General features: G+C 41.4%; 5 protein-coding genes and 1 long non-coding RNA gene across 6 annotated transcripts; 3 read left to right on the forward strand and 3 right to left on the reverse strand.

Moving 5' to 3' along the window:
* Positions 1–2,321: 2,321 nt before the first annotated feature.
* LOC111573761 (gamma-crystallin M2-like) lies at positions 2,322–3,585 on the forward strand. The gene is made up of 3 exons (XM_023278105.3): positions 2,322–2,466; positions 2,577–2,819; positions 3,255–3,585. Exons 1-3 carry the CDS (start codon positions 2,458–2,460, stop codon positions 3,528–3,530), a joined length of 528 nt encoding a protein of 175 aa, XP_023133873.1. The 5' UTR covers positions 2,322–2,457; the 3' UTR covers positions 3,531–3,585.
* A 141-nt stretch (positions 3,586–3,726) lies between these two features.
* On the reverse strand, positions 3,727–4,635 carry LOC111575220 (gamma-crystallin M2-like). The gene is made up of 3 exons (XM_035952787.2): positions 4,480–4,635; positions 4,114–4,356; positions 3,727–4,044 (listed from the first exon to the last, which is right to left on the reverse strand). The coding sequence occupies exons 1-3, from the start codon at positions 4,486–4,488 to the stop codon at positions 3,775–3,777; spliced, it is 522 nt and encodes a 173-aa protein (XP_035808680.2). The 5' UTR covers positions 4,489–4,635; the 3' UTR covers positions 3,727–3,774.
* A 3,539-nt stretch (positions 4,636–8,174) lies between these two features.
* On the reverse strand, positions 8,175–9,381 carry LOC111574450 (gamma-crystallin M3-like). The gene is made up of 3 exons (XM_023279079.3): positions 9,346–9,381; positions 8,901–9,143; positions 8,175–8,653 (listed from the first exon to the last, which is right to left on the reverse strand). The coding sequence occupies exons 1-3, from the start codon at positions 9,355–9,357 to the stop codon at positions 8,381–8,383; spliced, it is 528 nt and encodes a 175-aa protein (XP_023134847.2). The 5' UTR covers positions 9,358–9,381; the 3' UTR covers positions 8,175–8,380.
* Positions 9,382–13,038: 3,657 nt separating this feature from the next.
* Positions 13,039–13,961, reverse strand: LOC111574368 (gamma-crystallin M3-like). The gene is made up of 3 exons (XM_023278957.3): positions 13,865–13,961; positions 13,469–13,735; positions 13,039–13,356 (listed from the first exon to the last, which is right to left on the reverse strand). The coding sequence occupies exons 1-3, from the start codon at positions 13,871–13,873 to the stop codon at positions 13,078–13,080; spliced, it is 555 nt and encodes a 184-aa protein (XP_023134725.2). The 5' UTR covers positions 13,874–13,961; the 3' UTR covers positions 13,039–13,077.
* On the forward strand, positions 13,734–15,173 carry LOC129348244 (uncharacterized). Its single transcript, XR_008600714.1, has 2 exons — positions 13,734–14,551; positions 14,644–15,173. It is a non-coding gene; the product is annotated as an uncharacterized LOC129348244 (long non-coding RNA).
* A 2,226-nt stretch (positions 15,174–17,399) lies between these two features.
* Positions 17,400–18,827, forward strand: LOC118470948 (gamma-crystallin M2-like). Its single transcript, XM_035952538.2, has 3 exons — positions 17,400–17,629; positions 17,715–17,957; positions 18,480–18,827. Exons 1-3 carry the CDS (start codon positions 17,621–17,623, stop codon positions 18,753–18,755), a joined length of 528 nt encoding a protein of 175 aa, XP_035808431.1. The 5' UTR covers positions 17,400–17,620; the 3' UTR covers positions 18,756–18,827.
* The last annotated feature ends 2,620 nt before the right edge of the window (positions 18,828–21,447 follow it).

The following is a 21,447-nucleotide window of genomic DNA, read 5'->3' on the forward strand; positions in this document are numbered from 1 at the left end:
TCTCCAAGCAGCTTGATGTTCCTGTGACTACAGTTGTACATATTATTCAGAAATTTAAGATCCATGGGACTGTAGCCAACCTCCCTGGATGTGGCCACAGGAGGAACATTGATGACAAATGGAAGAGACGGATAATAGGAATGGAAACAAAAGAGCCCAGAACAACCTGTAAAGACATTAAAGGTGAACTCCAAGGTCCTGTCCACTGTCCCTACTGTGGAACATGGAGGAGCTTCTGTTATGTTCTGGGGCTGCTTTGCTGCATCTGGTACAGGGTGTCTGGAATCTGTGCAGGTACAATGAAATCTCATGACTATCAAGGTATTCTAGAGAGAAATGTGCTGCCCAGTGTCAGAAAGCTTGGTCTCAGTTGCAGGTCATGGGTCTTGCAACAGGATAATGAGCCAAAACACACAACTAGAAACAGCCAAGAATGGCTAAGAGGAAAACATTGGACTATTCTGAAGTGGCCTCTATGAGCCCTGATCTAAATCCTATTGAACATCTGTGGAAGGAGCTGAAACATGGCGTCTGGAGAAGGAACCTTCAAACCTGAGACAACTGGAGCAGTCTGCTGATGAGGAGTGGACCAGAATACCTGCTGAGAGGTGCAGAAGTCTCACTGACAGTTACACAAATGGTTGGATTGCAGTGATTGCCTCTAAAGGTTGTGCAACAAAATATTAAGTTAAGGGTACCATCATTTTTATCCAGGCCTGTTTCATGAGTTTATTTTTTACAATAATTCTGTTACAACACGGTTCAAAAACAGTGTCTGATTTTCATAGGTTAATTTTCACAGAATTTTTATGTATTATTACTTTTGTCAGATTCAAATTATTTCTGTGACCATTGTGGGTTTTTATTTCATTAACCGAGGGGTACAAACAATTTTGCCCACGTGTGTAAAAGATACACCATATTGGACACAGATTGGACTGAATATGGAACCTGAACTAAAATGAGTTTGACATCCCTAGTCTACAGTGTACTGTGTCATTATTTACTGTTACACTTGATTTGGTTTGATCAAACTGACATTAGCAAACAACCACCATGTATACAGAATGCATTCATATGTAACGGGTTTAACTAAATGAGGGAAGTAACAGGAAAGTGTCAACATTGCAACGCTGGTTCGATCTTTTTAAGGGTTGAAATGAGAGGTCGACAACATGTTTGATAAATAAGTTAGAGCAGGGATGTCAAACTCATTTTGGTTCAGGGGCCACATTCAACCCAATTTGATCTCCAGTGATCTGGACCAGTTAAATCACAGCATAATGACATGCCTCAGTTTATCATTTACACATTACAACTTCCAGATCACAGTGTTTCTACAAAGGAACAAAACATTCAGTCACAGATACCTAGAACTGAATGATGTAGTATTTTATTTTATGATCAAAACAATAAAAGTCAAACAAGACAAAATATTACAAAAATTAGACTCAAAACGCCAAAAATGAGACAAAAGCAAGAAATAAAACAACGAAAACATGAGACAAAGAAAAAAGTCAGACAAAAAACAACAAAAACGACAAAAATATTGCAAAAATGAGACACAAAACGACAAAAGCGAGAAAATGACAAAAGAAATGAGACAAATGACACGAAACAAGCCTAAAAAATCCCTGATGATTTACCATGTGACTGATGCTCACATCTGAGTTCATTTCACATCAGTTTATTACTGCACGTATTTTTTTATGGGCAGATTTTTAAGCAAGATGTGCAGAATAAACTGATTTTCCTTAAGAAAAAAATGTAGATTTGAAGCTTATATTTGGATAATGACAGAATGTTACAGATTCAATTGTATATTTGTTTGTTTTGCTCTGATAAATTAAAATACAAATAACTGGAGCCACTGCAGAATGTTTAACTAGACGTCGACATGCTGATAATGTCGACATAAAATGTGTAGTTTTTGCATGTTAGCAGAGAGTTCAGCTGTCATGAGCCACAGAATTGGACAAATTAAACGTTGACATGACGACGATAAAAAATTAGAGGATCGCCAAAGTAAATAAATCTGCACAGCTGGACCCGTGACTGCAGAGGGTCGCCACCTGAGTTCCTACATTTATTTGTGAGTGATTAATTGAACGTATGCTTCGGAGCTGAAACAGACTCGTTCCAACCCTGACATATAGGAATCTTTTGGAATGAAAAGGAAGCCAACAGTGGCTGCTGTTTTGCTGATACTGTGGCCGGTGACCCCAGGTCACTAGCACACTGCAGTGTTTTGATCAATAGTGATGAACTTGTGAAAACCGGACAACAATAAGTCATCATCACACTGCGGTGTGTCGCTATACATAACCAGACTTGTACTATAAAACCAATTTGGATGACAATACTTTATGCTGTGCCATCACACAGCTACTTTATATAAAAGGACAGCAGCACAGGGAGCGACTATTGAGCGTCCGTCTGGCCCACACTAATATAACAATGGGAAAGGTGAGTTTATGTATGACTGAAAATACACAGTTTAAAAAAAGAAACGTGCAAACATTAGTATACTTGTTTGAACTTACTGGGAGTTAATATTTCATTGATGCCGTTTACAGATCATATTCTACGAGGATAGAAATTTCCAGGGTCGGCACCATGAGTGCATCAGCGACTGTGCCGACCTGCACCCCTACTTCAACCGCTGCAACTCCATCCGGGTGGAGAGCGGCTGCTTCATGGTGTACGAGAGGCCTCACTACCTGGGCCACCAGTACTTCCTGCGCAGGGGGGAGTACTCTGACAACCAGCGCATGATCGGCATCAACGACTGCATCCGCTCCTGCCGCATGATCCCCATGGTAAGCCTGAGAAATGAGCACGTTCTGGCCGCATGCGGGGATTTTATGGCAGCGCGAAGGCAAAGGAAGATGTAAAAGTTAGCATTCGATAAAATAAAAGTAAAAGAAAAGCAAAAAAGTATAAAGTTCTACTGCTAGATTTATTTTTAACAGATTGTAAAAGAAAAAGCAACAATATTCTGCTAAAATGCGTAAATAAACTTGCTGAAGCTGCATCAATACGTAGTAGTAAGGACGAAACTTTTCAGGAAAATGATGTGATAAAAATGATACCTCGAAGCTCAACAGATGGTATCTTTGGTTTACCACTTTACGATGATTGGAATCTGCTGGTTATACTGCAAATAATATTAGACAGTTGGTCTGTTTTGTGTGTTCGCAATCCCACTGTACGCACACAAAGTAACCCGACACTGCCCCTTGTTCTTTCTGCAGCACCGTGGTTCCTACAAAATCAGACTGTACGAGCGTCCGGACATGGGCGGCCAAATGCAGGAGGTGAGCGACGATTGCCCCAACATCCAGGACCGCCTCCGCATGTCTGACATCAACTCCTGCAACGTGGTCGACGGCCACTGGCTGCTGTACGACCAGCCCAACTACAGGGGCAGAACCTACTACCTGAGGCCCGGCGAGTACCGCAGATACAGCGACTGGGGCGGCGCCAGCCCACGGATCGGCTCGCTCAGGCGAATCACCGACTTCAACTGAAAAGTCTTCCGAACCGTGTTCCTCTATCTGTTCTCAATAAACTTGCTGGGCTTAATCAGTGTGTGTGTGACAGTGATTTTGTGTTCGAGTCCGTTCGCTTCGTGAAAGAACTGAGAACATGTTTGTGTGTTGCACCCTTCGTCTACTGCGTTCCCCACAAGTCATAAGACCCAGTTTGAAAAAGCACTCGACAAGGCACATTTGGATAGATTTATTGCAGTACTTCAGAGAAATATCAGCTTCCTCACATAGTGATGCGCCTGATGGATCCCACCCTTGGACTCATGCTCCCCCACTCATTAAACCTCCTGTATTCACCGGGGCGCATCAGGTACTGACGCCCTCTGAAGTGAGGATGCTCATAGAAGATCCAGTATCCGTCCATCACGTTGCAGGAGTAGATGTCGCTGGAGTGGAAGCGTTCATACAGGGACGGGCAGTCGTCAGTCAGCTCCATCATCTGACCTCCGAACTCCGGCCGCTCGTAAATCATCATTTTGTGGGAGCTTTGTTGCTGTAGGAGAGACTTTTCAGCTTCTGGGGCAGCGTAAAGTGAAAACTGTGAATTCAGGCCGAGGCTTACCGTGGGGATCATGCGGCAGGATCGCACACAGTCGTTGAATCCCATCCAGCGCTGGTAGTCGGGGTAGTCGCCCTTCCTCAAGAAGTACTGGTAGCCCATGTAGTTGGGCCTCTCGTAGACCATCCAGTCGCCGCTGTCCACCCTGATGGAGTTGCAGCGGTTGAAGTGGGAATGCAGGTCGGAGCACTCGCTGCTGCACTCATAGGAGCGACCCAGGAAGTTCCTGTCCTCATAGAAAATTATCTGGGAGAAAATGAGGGATTTTTAAAGTCAGATTGAGGGAAAATGTGTCGCAGATTTTTGGCAGAATATTCCACTCAGGCAAACAGACGCACAAAAGAGACCCAGCAAAACAAGCAGCCTTACCTTCCCCATTGTGTCGGCTAACTTTTGTCACACTGTAGCGGCAGCCGTGGGCTCCGGGCTGCCTTTATAACCCACCGATGACCTGTGGCATTGTGATTCCCAACAATGACTGGGCTCGTCAGCATTTTTATTTTTTTTTAAGGTTTCATGCGGTCAACAAAGCCAATCATCTGTGAGCTACAGTTCCTGATAACCCACTCATAGAATCCGAATTAACGAAAAATATGAATAAAAAGTCTCCGAACATCTGTACACACCTGAATGGAGAGATGCAAAAGCTCATTTTTGTTGAAAAGTTTATTTATGTGACACCATTTTTACATTCATCTTCATACAACAAAACCTTTAATTCGTGGGACTGCATGGATAAATCAACATTTACATTTTAAAGGTTGAAGTTTCACACACATTTTGAGTTTAACGCTGCACAAGCTGCCGTGAATCTTTCCAAAATCCGGTGAGCACAGCTGCTGCCTCGCCTGAGTGCACAGCGGCAGCGGCCTTTTATAAGCTTAACAATTCAGACGCTGGTTTCTTCATGTCAGCACAACAACTCCAGTTGCTGCCTCTAGTTTGTTCGCGTTCGCTTTTGTGTGCTTTCAATCCCCCATATTGTGATATCCTCTATAGGCTAAGCTCCAGAATGTAATTTCAACACAGTCTGCATGAGCTGCTCAGCTAAGAGAGCCGGTAAACACACAGTGTGTTATCAGTGTGATGTCTACTGTGTGCATATTGTACAGTAAATACTGGCGTCTGTTGTGCAGCACGTGGAAATCACAAGTTTGCAAGCATGCAAACGTAGACTCGTACAGTCCTGCAGTGCACACTTAAAAAAAGTAGAGCAACGTTGAAAAATCCAGTGTATAGCTGTAACAAATCATTTAGTTTATATATTTGATGGGCACTGACCATGTGGAAATATGCTTGAATAAAAGTACCACAATACCACTTTGCAAAACTCCTCTGTTACAAGTCCTATCATAAAAATGTACTCCAAGTATTAAACGCTCTCCATGCATGAAATTGCCCCCCGGGGCTGTTATATATCATATTACATCATCAGATTATTATTTCTAATGCATTAATTTAAATGCAGGCTTTGTGTGGCTGCAAATATTGATTATTTTCACGATAAGTTCATCTGCTCAGTGTTTTCTCTATGTAATTATTGATTGTTCAGTTGTTCGGTGAGTAGACACTGTTTAATTTCTTGTTTAATTAAAACAAAAGTTCATATTTTATAAGATTTACATTTCTTACTCCGCCACGGAGTTATGTGACTATTGGCGTACGTTTGTCTGTCTGTCTGTTTGCAACATCACTCAAAAACAGATTAACGGATTTGTATGAAATTTTCAGGGAAGGTCAGAAATGACACAAGGACCAAGTGATTAGATTTTGGCAGTGATTCAGCTTATAGTCTGGATCCACGGATTTGTTAAAAATTTCTGTATCACTGCTACATAGCGGCATGGCGTCACTGTAACCATGACAACAAGTGAACACTACATCAGCTGCCTGCTGACGATCACATGATTGTGATCCTACTACAAATCCACCGCTGAGGATTTATCAGGACTTGTCTGTCGGAAATGACACAATGGATTAAACTGTGGGGGTGTTTCCGAGTTTCCTACACATTTAGGTCACGTGATTCGGTATCCGTACATAACATACACATGCATAACACGCCTGTACTCAGTGCAAGGTCATTATGTTTGTGGGTACATCTATATTCTATGGTGCCGTGATTTCTGCCATGAAGTTTTTCAACATTTCAACCATCGTAAATGATACGACAGAGCAGCCTTGACGGAGTACTGTGCTCTTTGAGAGCTTTCTTTGTTTTAATTGTAAATTCATCTGCTCAATGTTTTCGCTAATTAGTAATTGATTGTTTGGTTCCAAACTAATTTTCTGCCATTTTTTTTGGTTAGTAGACATTGTTTTATTTCTAGTTTGATTAAAACAAAAGTTTGTATTTCATAAGATTTACATTTTTGTGCAAAGATCTTAAGTTTTTAAGTAACTAATAATTTAAGTTGTCAGATAAATGTAGTAAAGTAAAAAGTGCAGGAATATCATGGAGTTGAAGTAGACAATGCCTCACAAAGAAGAGAAGAGATACCCGTAAAGCACAACTACTTTAAACTTAGTGCAGCACTTCGTTACATTCCAACCTGTATTCGTTTGTTTCCCATAAATACTCCAGGTTATTTTAAATTAATCACTTAGTGTGACACGATACGCAGGATGGAAATCTGTCAGCTTCACCATGGTCTGCCAGGATTTACCACGAAATACATTTCTTCTCTTGTTTTACACAAAAAGGCAGACAACTTGTCATGAAGGTCGACTTTTAAAGTGCACTGTTTCTGTATTTAAAAGAGCTCTCGGTTTCTCATTGTTATTCTACTGCCATTATTATTATTATTTTTTTTTTTTTTATGTTTTTCATGCAATAAATTATTTTCGACTATACTTTTTTAGTCCAGTGTCCAGTGTCTCACAAAATACAGTGACTTTGGTAGTGTCTAAAATTTTACTTTCCTTAATGTCGTATCGACATTTAGACATGATGTACGCTACCATTGAAAAGTTTGGGGTCACCCAGACAATTCCATGTTTTCCATGAAAACTCCCACTTTTATCCATGGTCTAACATAACTGCACAAGGGTTTTCTAATCATCAATGAGCCTTTCAACACCATTAGCTAACACAATGTAGCATTAGAACACAGGAGTGATGGTTGCTGGAAATGTTCCTCTGTACCTCTATGGAGATATTCCATTAAAAATCAGCTGTTTCCAGCTACAATAGTCATTTACCACATTAACAATGTCTACACTGGATTTATCATTCATTTAATGTTATCTTCATTGAAAAAATGCTTTTCTTCCCAAAATAAGGACATTTCTAAGTGACCCCAAACTTTTGAACGGTAGTGTACATGAATTAAAGTTGCTCTAAATTAGTTAAAGTTGCTCTACAGCGGTAGAAAAAAGTTTTTGTACACCCCATACGTTTGTAAAATATTACATTAAGAATCACTCTCGGGTCTTCAAGCGCATTTTTTTTAGTACAATCACAGCCATAATACTAAAAATAACCTTTTAAAAAAAGCCATTAAAAACTTGATTAATTTCATTTTTTTAAAAAAATGTCGGGTCATTTTGGTAGAGTTTAGTTTTGTTAGTTTTTCTGGTCAACAATAAACAAAAAAAACCTAGCATTTATATTTGTGTCTGTCTAATGCAGCCACACCTTTTCAAACACAAAGATTTTTCCACAAATATTTTATGATACTATTTGAGATTGTGTCAAATTTTAAGGGTGTCCGAAAACTTCTTTTCACCACCGTATATTAGCTAAAGTTGATATTATAAGCTGAAGTTGCCCTTAATGAGTTAAAGTTGCTCTATATTAGTTACAATTGCTCTACATTAGTTAAAGTTGCTCAAAAATGATTTAAAGTTGCTCTACATTATTTAAAGTTGTCCTGTATTATTTAAAGTTATTCAGAAATGAGTTAAAGTTGCTCTATATTAGCTAAAGTTGCTTTATATTAGTTAAAGTTGCTCTATATTAGTTAAAGTTGCTCTATATTAGTTAAAGTTGCTCTGTATTATTTAATATATTTATGCACCACTGATTGGCTAAAGCAGTCATTTGTCCAGAGAATTCATCCAGATGTGCTCCAGTCAGTTTATTGTGCGCATCACACAGGAAAAGAGGTAAATTCACAGTGAGGTGTACAGTACAGCTGGAACTACACCAAAACAATGCACAAATCACAATTTCAGGATAAAAACAAGGTTCCTCCTCTTTGCACTCTACAACTTGTCAGTAATAATGAAACAAAGCAAACCTATTAGCTAAAAATGAAATCATTCACAGTTAAGACTGAGTGATGCGTCTAATGGAGTTGAATCTCATGTCGTCGCTGCTGATGTCTCGGAGGTTCCTGTACTCTCCTGGCCTCAGGTAAAACATGCGGCCCTTATAATTGGGCTGCTCGTACATCAGCCAGTAGCCCTCCATCACGTTGCAGGACTGCATGTCCGACATGTGGTAGTTGTCCTGGATGGAGTTGCAGTCGTCGGTCAGCTCGTGCATCTGGCCTTCAAAGTTGGGTCTCTCGTAGATCCTCATCTTAAAGGGTCCCTTGTGCTGTGAAAGGGCAAAATGGGAAACGTGTTTATCGATGTAAAAATACAACGATGACGCTCGCTCACAAGGTGTCGACACTTTGGGGTTGATCATCCTGATTCCTGACAGATAAACTGGTTTAGTCACCTGTGATTCAAATGTGTTAACCAGAATTAACTTTGTACTGGACTTTAGTCTAGCAGGTAGGACACCAGCCGTCAGACTGAGCTGATATCTCCTCAGCTGATAACACGGTGCTCATATTTACCATAGGGACCATGCGGCAGGACTGAATGCAGTCGTTGAAGCCGATGGTGTTCTGGTACTCGGGGTACTCTCCCCTGGTCAGGAGGAACTGCTGGCCCGTGAAGTTGGGCTGGTCGTACACCATGAAGGTGCCGCTCTCCACCCTGCAGGAGCTGCATCGGCTCAGGTGAGAGGCGATCTCAGAGCAGTCGCTGCTGCACTCATACGAGCGGCCCTGGAAGTTTCTGTCCTCGAAGAAGACGATCTAGAGGCAAAGACAGACTGTGTTTGGGTCCAACATTTGAAAATCTGCAGAGTTACATGATAAAGGCTTGTGACGCTGTCATAGGAGTAGCACATATCACACTGTGTTGCATGGTAGCTTTTGGTACGGTATAAAATCATTTTAAAGCTTGTATGCATCAGTCGGTGTCCTGGCTGCTGCACTGATCTCCACCCTGCATTACCTTTCCGCTCATGGTCACACTATTTGATTTGTGTTGTTCTTCTCACTGGCGCGCTGCCTTTTATGCATCATGTGACATCAAAGGAATCTGCTTCTCAATTGTATGAAATGACCGAGTCAGCTCATCGGTATGGAAGTCCTTACTGTACTATACATCAAAGCTGTGCACGCTGCAGCCGCTCGCATTAAAGTGGAGTGGTGCAGATTTCACCGTGACAAAGCAAACTGTTCATTATGGGACACGTTTTTCTTTGTGGAGCGGCATCTGGCAGAGTGATCGCTTCAAATAAATGCTTAGATTTTACAGTGAACTCAGAGAACACAGTACTCCCCCAAGGCTGTTCATTCCCCCATATGGTGTTGTCAGAAATGCAGCATTTTTTTTAAAGAAATGCAGCATTTGTTTATTAGTTATTGATGATTTAATTTAGATGTACCCATAAACAAAACGACCTTGCTCTGAGCACAGGCGTGTGTTATGCATGTGTGGCACTGTGTGTTTAAGTTATGCTTTAAAGTAGTTGCCCCCCATTGGTTGAAAACTACAAGATTAATTACTGTTTTGCTATATATTGTCCACTAGATGCAATACTCTTTTACGCCAGCAGAGGGCGCTCGGTGTTTTGGGGATCAGTAGCTGACGCCGTAGAAGAAGTCTAGTCATTACAGTGATCTGAGTAACGTAACTGCACCACGCTCCCGTAGTCACGTTAATGTTGCGTCTTTTTGCAGGTAAGCTGGTTTGTAGCGACACACAAGTTATATAAAACAGTGGTAGTGTTTCTTAAGTACCTTAGAGAGTAATGTGTGATAAACTAATGCGTGTTTTGAGAGGTTTATGAGTTAAAAACGAGTTAGCCACCACGTTGTCTTTCTGAAATGGTGGATGTGGGTCATGGGTGATCATAGTAATAAACCTAAAGACAGTGGAGATTTGTACAAGGTAAAAGTCATAATCTAAGTGTCCAGAAATGCACAAAAGTAATGTACAAGCATGAGTTTATGTGAAAAGACATGTAAAACGAACTTTTGAAGGTTTTTGGTCATAAGCACATGAGCTGTGGACTTGTTCCAATGCAAATGTAGTAGTTGAGCTAAGACAGAGGAGTCTGTATTGTCACACATGGTACATTAGCTTAAGCTTTAAGTGATTTAAGTGTGGAAATGAGTTACAGGTACAATGGTTATTAATGAGTTACAGTTATGGTAAAAACAAGATCAGTACAGTTCATAAACTAATTCATAGGTGATTAAGCTGCAGTTAAAACATGGTAAAGGCAGTGATTAAAAGACAAAGGTTTTCTGAGTTCTTTGTAAAATGTAAAATTGTACAACTTGTGCCAGTCATATGTGATTTTGAAATATTGTGTTTACAGTACTAGTATTTGTTCAGTAGTACTTGTAAATGTAATGAAGAAGTCTCGTCAGTACGGTGATCTGAGTAATGTAACTGCACCAAGCTCCTGTAGTCACGTTAATGTTGCATCTTTTTGCAGTTACTGCAAAATAAATGTGTTGCACCGAGGAAGAGTTGGCCCATCTTTCTCAGCCTTGTAACACGTGTACGTTTTGTACGAATACCGAATCATGTGATCTAAATATGTAGCGGGCGGCGGGAATTGATGGAGCTCAGAAACATTCTCACAATTTAATCAATTGTTCCTTGTATCATTACAGATAAGTCAGTAGCAGTGGATTTGTAGTAGAATCACAATCACACGATCGTTGTAGTGTTCACTTGTTGTCATAGTTACAGTGACGCTGTGCCGCTATCTGGCAGTGATACAGTAATCTTAAACAAATCCATGGATCCAGACTATAAGCTGCATCACTGCCAAAATCTAATCACTTGGTCCTTGAGTCATTTTTGACCTTCCCTGAAAATTTCATCCAAATCTGTTGGTCTGTTTTTGAGTAATATTGCTGACAGACAGATGGACAGACGATAAACCAATGCCGATTGTCACAAAACTCCACCACGTTCCTTGGTGGAGTAAAAATGAAACTTTTTTAAGAACACAGTCCTCTCATTAGTGAGGAATTTAATTCTCGAGTGACAAAGCACAGCTCAGTTTAGTAACCTGTGCTGATAAATGTTAGCATGGTATTGTGGTTAGCATAGCATGTTATATAAACCGAAGGAACTCTTTGCACGTGTAGTCCGCGATGCAGGCGTGTAAGGGAGCGACGAGCATGTCCATAAGTTTCAATGAAAAGTACATTTATTGGTGGAATGTGTTTTTGTTTGTTTTTTTTGACTGATGACGCCCCGCGAATAAATGTATGTTTGCGCTTTAGGCAGTTGATTGAAACTTTTGGCTATTGTTAGCAAACCGCACGTTAAATGATAAAGCAAAAAGTCATTAACAGTTAGCAGTATGATATTTGCTGCATTGTAACACAGCACATAGTATGAATTAAAGTTGCTCTGCATTAGTTAAAGTTGATATTATTAGTTAAAGTTGCTCTACATTGATTAAAGTTGCTCTATATTAGCTAAAGTTGCTCAAAAAATAGTTAAAGTTTCTCTAAATGAATTAAAGTTGCTCTATTTTAGTTAAAGTTGATATTATTAATAAAAGTTGCTCTAAATGAGTTAGCGGAATATGTTTGTGTTTCTTTCTTTTTTTGACTGATGACATCCCCCTAGTAAATGAATGCGCTTTAGACGGCGTGCAGGATTCTGCATTTTGCTAATGTTAGCAAACAGCATGTTAAATGGTATAGCAAAAAGTCGCTAACAGTTAGCAGTGTAATATTTACTGCATTGTAACAGAAACATCAGTACTGTGGGAATTCTCTGTGTTGTTTCTGAAAAAACAAGCATTTTTGCTTGTTTTCATTTGTCCCACACTCAAAACTGCATGTGATTGGTGCTGAATCTTGTATATAATATCACTGATGTTTTCCAAGCACATTCATTTTCCTCCGTGGATGAGTAATTTATTTTCTGGACACTTCACAAGCTTTGGTCTGGATTGCACCGTCTTCTGGTACTGCTGGTAAGAGTCCTAAAACAGAGACTTCATAGCTGCTTGTGTAAAGATGGAGCTATCTCATGCCGACCGGATGTAAACATGCAACAGAATTATTTTTCACTCAGTGCCACCCAAATGTAAAATTACACCCGAACTGAACCGTAAAAATAAAAACAGCATCTTATTGTTGTTGACTTGTTGTCCTTGCAAGGCTTATTATAATTAAATTATGATCATTATGTTGCATATTACACGTAAAAATGTCGTAAACCTAACAGTGTGTACAGTGGCCCTGCTATCGTGAAGCTTCTGAATCGTAAGGGAGGTTTAAAACAGACAAGCTAGCGAACACCGTGTTGTTTTTGCGTTTCTGTCAGCTAGCCTCCAGTGGGACGCTACAGCCACAGAGCAGCAGCATGATGCTACATCACTCTTTAAATTTGGATCTCAAAATCAAGGGGTGTGAGTCCTCTATTCAGAAACTTAGTGCATTTTAATAAGAAGTTAATTCCCAAAAATGTGTACTTTGGAAGAATATAACCACTTTTCTCTGAGACGTTCTTGAAAATTGTGAAATTTATTGTTAATGGAACCACGATATGTAGCATTTATTGAATCTATGCCAGGCCGGGTGAGAGTTTTGTCAAAACGTTTTGAATTTTTCTTAAGAAAGAAGAAGCTGTACTCTTTACGGCACATAAAGAAGTCAAAGTAGATACTTCAGAATGCGTTTATTTTTGACCCACAGTTTCATATCAGCACATATCCATGATGCGTCTGATGGAGCTGATCCTCATCATGTTGCTCATTCCCATCTCCCGGAGGCTCCTGTACTCTCCTGGCCTCACGTACATCATCCTGCCTCTGAAGTTGGGCTGCTCGAAAATCAGCCAGTGGCCGTCCATCACGCTGCAGGACTGGCAGTCGGACATGAAAAGACGCTCCTGGAGGGACTCGCAGTCTTCCATCAGCTCGTGCATCTTGCCACCAAAGTTCTCTCTTTCGTAGATCTTCATCCTGAACTGTCCCCTGTGCTGTTGGAAGAAGAGGAGACATGGGAAATGGTTAGGAGTTTAGAGGTTTCCATCTGACTTAACAACGCCAGCAGGAACCCAAGATTGAAGGGAAAAAAAAGAAATGTCTTACCATGGGGATCATGCGGCAGGAGCGAATGGAATCCATCATGGACATCCCCATCATGCCCATCATGCTGCCCATGCGCTGCATATCGGGGTACTCCCCTCTCCTCAGAAACATCTGATTACCCATGAAGTTGGGGCGGTCGTACACCATGAAGCAGCCGCTGTCCACCCTGCAGGAGTTGCAGCGGTTCAGGTGCATGTGGATGTCGGAGCAGTCGCTGCTGCACTCATAGGTGCGGCCCTGGAAGTTTCTGTCCTCATAGAAAATGATCTGCGGCGCAAAACAGAAGAAGTTAGAAAGCAGTACCTCACAACCCTAGCATAAGAACAGTATTTGTAAACTGTTGATCAATTTTTAACTGCTTCTACAGCCTCTATACAAACATATTCTAAACATTACCCTGCCCATGGTGAAGGTTTGCGTTTCTCTAAGTGACACCAACCCGGCACTACGTTTATATAGACTCTCAGCAGCAGAACACCTTGCACACCTTTGTGTGAAACCTCATGACTCATCATGAGGTTCACGTGGCCCTGCATTCTTTTTTTTCTTTCTTCTTTTTTTTTTTTAACAGAACACCTGAATAGTTATTGTGTGTTGAATGTAATTTAGGGAGGTCATGTAAGTTCAGAAGAGAAGCAAAATGTTCCTGAAATGGCTCAGCATTACCGGTTACCTTTCCGATTATTTATTGCACTTCAATGATATGAGGTCAAAGTGATGCTGCTTTGTGGCATCTACAGTGTTGGTTGAAGTTTTGTGAATGCTGTTAGTTTTACCACTGATGTCTTTAGATGTGACGTTCACAGCGTATAGATTTTCACAGAGGCAATATGAAATAAACAGTTGAAGTTGCTGGAAGCCCCCCTAATATTCAGTTCACAGTATCCACGGCAGATTGTGATGTACAGTAAAGTATGCCATCCTATAGTGCTGCTCTGTGCCACAATATAGAGTGATGACTCAAAGGTTTCAGCACAAGCCATGTGGAAATACTATGGCTGTGCAATGTATAAAAAGGCAAAAGGGTCGATGTTGATGCTATACATCTGAGATTAGCTCACAAAGATCATGACCACGGGGAGGGTAAGTGAAACTTTAGAAACATCCAGTCACAATATTGCTCCAAAGATTTAAAGGGAGAATTTAGTGCATGACACAGTGGACTTTATGTCCAGATAAAGCTCGACTGCTGAATGCAGATTCTATTCTATGAGGACCAGAACTTCCAGGGTCGCTCCATGAGACCATCAGCGGCTGCCCTGAGGGTCTACCTCCTTCAGCATCTTCGTGGTCGAAGAGGCACCCAGCTTCACATCTAATCAACCAGCACCTGATGGGAAGTAGTATGAGCAACGGCATCACATCCTGTCGTATCCTCCCCGTGGTCGGCAGGCAAGTTTAACACCCTTAGGTTTATTATTGCCCAGTCACACCCCAGAGACATGGTTTTCCCTGCTAGCACATACTAGAGAACTCAGTGAAAACAACCAAAACAGCTCTCAGTAAATATCTGCAACACTTCCGTAAGACAGCCAAAGATCTAGTGTCGTCCGTCATGTTGGTGTCCAGAAACTTTTGATGTTCAAACAAAAAACCTAACCTGGACCTTAGCTGCAATGTTCTAAACTCCAGTCCACTTTCAGTTACAGTCTGACCTGCTCAGCCGTGATCCTTAACCCAAAATAACTAAATTTGAACTACGTGATTTAAAAAAAACAAAAACTCACTACTGGCTTCTGAGTTGAGAATATTTCCTCTCAGACTTCCAGACAACACAGTATCACTGGTATTTATTAGGGATCAACCGATAAGGTGTTATCGGGGTCAGTTCCAATTATTGGTAATCAAGAAATACCAACAAGTAATATTTGGACCATTCATAACTAGGCTTCTTCATTAATAAGGATTGCTATAGCTTCATATGTACAATGGCAATTTGCTGATTTGTGGCAACAGATTGTGTTTCTTGTTCAGTTTTTGCAGACTGTGTCTCTGCTAGATAGCATTACAACAGATTGATAAATCTTAGTCTTACTTTACTGTGATGTTACGGTGCTCCAGACAGTTAGCTTCCTAGTGATAGCCTTAGCCGAGTGCTAAGTTTCTAGCTGCTACTGACAACTGCATTTTTCAGGCATTTTCAGTGTAATGTGGAAGCTGGGCATGTTTGTGGTAGACTGCAATGTGTGTTATGACTATAACAACATCTCTTAGCTGACCTTTGAAACACAGCTCCGCTCTGCAAATGGCATCCCAGTCTGTAAACAGTAGCTTTGTGCTGTTTGTGGGACAGTGCTGAGACCACAGAATGACTATAGAGAAAGAAGGGTAGCTGCAGCAGAGGCAAAGTTCATCTAATTTATTGATAACTGGTTAATAAAAATGACCAGCATAAATAATTTGGCCTCTCAAAACTCAAATGATTTTCCCCTCAGCACTTGCAAACATCGGTAAGTTCTCGCTATTGTTGCTAATAACAAACCCGCAACTTATTCTTTTGAAGTTCACGCTGTACTGAGCTGAGCTGTCAAACATGTCGATCCGTTGATGGCACCGGATCTGATACCCAAATGGAGAAGGGAGATAAAATGAAAAGCAGGATGTGATTTATTGCTTTTAAAGATCAGAATCAACACTTCATTTCTTTACTTCATCGCCTACAAGCTTGAGTGTTTGTCAACCAACTGAGACTTTTTTTGGCAAATGAAAAGCGGCAAAGATATGAGGCAGTGCTCTAATACTATGACTCTTCTTTAACATCATAGATGCCTCTGTGCTACCAGACTTGGTTGGATGCCAGCGGAGGGCATTACATCCCAGAGTATTTGAACTATTTCTTGCGTAAAGTGTGTTAGGGTTGTTTTTTACATCTGGAAACAAGTTGCCTCAATTCGCATCCTAAGGGAACTGAATTGAAATTACAAAAACGGTTGTGTTGTTATTTAACTGAAAACTCTCCCCTCACCACTTGGTTTGCACCAGCGTTTATGTGTATATTAACTAGTTGGCATCTTACCGTGAAGACACCGTCTGCTCAGCCAGGATGTGTACCTGACCGGTTATGTGATGACACCATGTCTACGTCGCCTCAAGCATCTTTACTGCTTCAGTCTATTTAAAACAACATCCAGACCAGTTTTTCTGATCCAGGCTTGTGTGCTCACCAGAGCCTGCCACAGCATTCCCTTCCCCTTCTGTTGTCTCCTGGTGTTGTTTTCAGAATTCCCTTCGCCGTGGGAAACGACAGCCTCCAAGCATCAACCTGCCGCAGTGAAAATGACAAGTTCTGACTACCGGGTCTGCTTGGTTCTGCCGGTGAATTGGCCGTTTTAACGACAGCACTCGCCTCACTCCGACACCGTTTTGCAGGGACACCATTGCTGAGCAGGAAGTTTGCAAATAGCTTAAAGGATGGACCCGTGCTGGCAGCGCTGTGGAGATACGTCTGGCCGTGTACGATGTTGGAATGAACGTGACCCAGAAACATGAACAAAATACTGGCCAAGAATAAACAAAAATACAGTGTGAAGCCCCTTTATGACCACAAACATGGTCCTTCAGGAGTTTGCTCAGTACTCCACTCCTTGAATCAGTCTAGAGACTTTGTGCACATGAACCACATACCTTCATGATACTTGCCAATAAAGAGTAATTTAAAGAAAAGCTGAAATAAATGCCCTTGCCTCCCTGCAAAGAGTGTTTTGTTTCCAAACAGATCATAATTTATGTATTTTTATTTGAAATATTTGCAACAGTTTCAGTCACATTTGCATTAGCTAAATCAAAAACTCAGTGTAGGTCAGCAAGTTACTGAGTTATTTGAGGATCAGAAACTATAAAAGATAAAAACACTGAAATGTTAAAGTTATTTCAGTTGGGATGATTTGTAGCTGTCATGAAAACACAGAGCTCAACCATTTCTTTCCATCAGAGTCCAGCACTGGTCCTCTGCCTTCACTGTTCCAGCATGTGTTCGATAGAGAGTCATCATCAGGCTGGAACAAAGGGAAATCAAACGGCACCAGGCCATTTTGCTGATATGTAAATCTACCTCATTTGGGTATCAAAGACTTGCCACACTCTGCACATTTTGTTTATCGATAAATACTTTGATGCGGCAGCAGCAAAGAATGAGGTCTACAGCACGTCCAAATGGGGAAGGTAGGACATCACAACCGGAGTGCTTTTAAAGAGTCTCGCTCCTTTTGAAGGATGCCCAGGTTCATCAGAAGCTTTCCTTCCACAGATCACGTTCTTTGAAGAGAAGAAGTTCCAGGGCCCCTGCTACAACTGCAGCAGCGACTGTGCCGACCTGCACACGTACTTCAGCCGCTGCAGCTCCATCCGAGTGGAGAGCGGTGCGTGGGTGATCTACGAGAAGCCCAACTACAAGGGTTTCCAGTACGTCCTCAGTCCTGGCGAGTATGCCGACAACCAGCAGTGGATGGCGTTCAGCGACAGCGTCAAATCCTGCCGCGCCATAAAGAATGTAAGGCTCATTCGGATTCCTTCATGTTTCTGGAGGGGGGGAAATGTTGGGAAATGAGTTTAGGCCGTCAGAGCAGCGCAGCAAAGGCACCAGACCAGGCTGAGCGTTCAACAGTGTTCAGCTGGCAGACTGAACAATAGGAAGCACATTTGGCAGCAACTTGCAGCTTTTTCTGTCAAGGTAGCCAAGAAATGTGAAAGAGGGATGTCATGGGGGAAAACATCATGCACAGATTGTCAGCTGGTGTTTTCTTCCCAGTTGTGCAGAGGAATTTAGGGTCTTTCATCTCAGTGTTTGGATTTTAGAGTCTTTTTCACAATGTACGGATTAACCGATTCTAAAACATGATTCAGAACTAACTTAGCTGTTTGCTAGTTAAACTTTTATGCTATACGCAGAGAGCTGACTTGACATCTTACTGGGACATCTCATGGCTCCAGCAAGATTCTCGATTGCTTACTGTTTGATCGGATAACACCCAGCACTAGCAGCTTTCTTGAGCCTTTCCTCATTTGTTTGCAGGTCTATGGTAGTGCCTGGAAGCTGAGGCTGTACGAGAGGCCAGACTTTGGAGGGCAGATGGTGGAGTGCTGTGACGACTGCCCCTCAGCGTACGATGCCTACAAGGTTCGTGAGGCGTACTCCTGCGTGGTGACCGACGGTGCCTGGGTCTTCTACGACCTCCCCAACTACAGGGGGCACCAGTACTGCGTCGAGCGAGGTGAATACCGGCAGCACAGTGACTGGGGGGCGGCCTCGCCCGAGGTCGCCTCCTTCCGCAGGATCACAGAGTTTTAGTTCTGGGTCTTAATCTTTAAGTGAAGCTAGATGTCTGGACTTCACCATCAATAAATGAAAAGCAAACTGTGACTTGTGTCCTTGTGGGTTTTCTGAAACACGTTCATTCGTATGGAAGACTCCGGCAGCAGCTTAAACAACAATAAAATCTGCAGATATGAAACAATACGACATTGTTTTCCTAACATTATAGTATGGGGGGGTCCCAACTTAGGTTGAAATTCCATTCCTATGGCGCAATGTAACGCAATTTTTGCCGTATGTCGGAACTCACATATGTACATAAGTACCTATGTCACTCACTCGCGCTAACACAGTGGAGACTGCTATGGCACTGCCATCAGAAGAGTCTGACTTACGCTTGGGAGCCATAATGAAGAGCAAAAAAGGTTCCAACAAAAAACACAAAAGAAAGAACGTGAATGTAGTACAATCCAATGTGGTGTACGAATGTAAAGAAAGCCATGATCCTCGTATTAGCATAGTTTTCGTCCGCTCTGCTCGCCAACTAGTTCCTGCTCAGAATTTGCTTTAACGTCGCAAATGCCATCCGTCGGAATGATGTAACAAGATTTTCTTAATAAATTTATAGGAAATGGTGATGTAACCATGAAACGCTGTAGCTCAAGGATATCGTAAACCGAGGACCTACTGTAGTAGTATTGCATTTGGACAAAGTTTGGGATCTTGTAAAAGTTGCTTAGTTGCCTCTTTCATTCAGGCTTGATTGCACTTCGACACCATGGGTCGTACTTATTATATTACTGTTTTAGTTCACGCTAGGTCTTTTCTATACATTCTGTGCACACATGCAGCCATCTTAATGACCCCGTCAAATATTTTGGGAATAACAAGACCAGACCTGTGGCTGGGTGTTTCCTGTTTCTGCTACACAGTCAACGATTGGCTTTTTGAAGGAAAGGGTGGAACGTGTCGTGTAATCACTGTGTTTGGCAAATTGAATTCCCCCACAGATTTCTGTTTTGTAACATTGGGTTCACAACGGACAGTAGCACGTTAATAACAACCATCTTTTCTTTGACTCCTAAATCACGATTTATATTCATCAACATTGCCCCGATGAATCTGTTTGAGAGTTCAGACCAAGACCCCAACACAAACTCTGCCTACAAAATGGGTAAATTTTCCCATCAAAAGTCTGTTTCTTGCAGCGCCGTCTTCCCCACAAATGAGCTAAAATGCTAAGTTTGATCTATGAAGCAAGTAGAAGTAAATGCAAGAACTCCAAACTGTCTTTTGTGCAGCAACAATCATGATAAAAATGACAAAACGGAAATCAAATTGCTTTGATTATTCTGAATTTTCGCAACAAGATTAGTCACTGATGGCTTCACAATCACACAGGGGCGCAGAATTTTATGTTTTTTACCGAATCTGGTTCGTGCAAATGCTTTTTTTTTTTTTTAATGACACATTTGGAAAAAAATCATTTTAAGTAATTTTTTGAGAGGAACAGAAATGTCATGGATGATTAGTTCAAGGGTGGTCGGTTTTTAGAGTTTCTGCTGTCATTTTGATGGTTTAAAAAGAAGATATGAAGATGAAATTAAAGAGCAGAGGGTTTAAACTGTCCTGTCAGTGTTTTTACCAATGTACGCTTTTGATGAGATTAATGTCGTAGGGTTCCATCACGTGTTTGTAAATCTCTGACTGAATATTGAATTGGAGTTTGATTTTAATGGATGATGTTGGGAAGCAGAGTGGCGCCAGTGAGGATGTACCCAACGAACTGAGGCAGTCTGCTGGTTCAAATGAGATCATTTTCATGTACGGTTGGATATGTCATTCCGACAGTGGCAAATAAAAAAGAAACGGATATGGAAGTCACCAAAAAAATAGGACAAAAAAGTGCTTGAAGCATTAGTTATCACATCTGTCAAGTTCTGGTTTAAAAAATTTCTTGGAACAGGAGCTCACTGTTCACATTCTGCAACTTCCAACATGTGTTTCTTTCACTTTTTACTTGCTTCCCTCTGGACCCCAAGCAGCACTTTTAAGTAATTTTTTTTGGCCTTTGTGGCTTTATTTGATAGGTTAGCGAAGACAGACAGGAAAGTGGGGAGAAGAATGGGGGAAGACATGCAGTAAAGGACCATCAGCTGGAATTGAACCCAGGCCGCTGCGTCAGGAACTGCATCCACTGTTCATGGGTTGCCCACTTAACCAGTTGAGCTATAGCCAAGCTGCACTTTAAATCTTATTTTTCAATATAAAGTCCTGCACCTCTTCAAAAGCAGCACAACCATAACTTGAAGGAGCTCCGAACTATTTTCTGTGCAGTGTAGCAAAGTCAGGATCCCACAAAGATTGTTTATTTTACAAATATAGAGAAAAAACCTGACATCAAAATGTACTAGTCGAGGCTCTGCGTGCTGTAGATATACTACTACACAGCCTGCAACCCAAAATTACTTGCATTGCGCCAAGGAACTGAGATTTTTTTTTGTTTTTTGGGGACTCGATTACTTCAGGTGGCAGATTTTTAGAACGAGGCACGTGGAATGAAGTGACTTTGATGAATTGTCAGGATTTTAATCTTTTTACGGACGGAACTGCGTGTCACTTGTGGTCTGATCATCTACTGCCGGAAAGTAATTTTTTTAAAAAAAGAACAGGTTGTACAGTTTTTGGCTCTGAAAAACTGTTGTTTTTGTGATTTGTGTTTCAAACA

Source organism: Amphiprion ocellaris, chromosome 24, assembly GCF_022539595.1.
Source record: "Amphiprion ocellaris isolate individual 3 ecotype Okinawa chromosome 24, ASM2253959v1, whole genome shotgun sequence".
Taxonomy (NCBI): Eukaryota; Metazoa; Chordata; class Actinopteri; family Pomacentridae; genus Amphiprion; species Amphiprion ocellaris.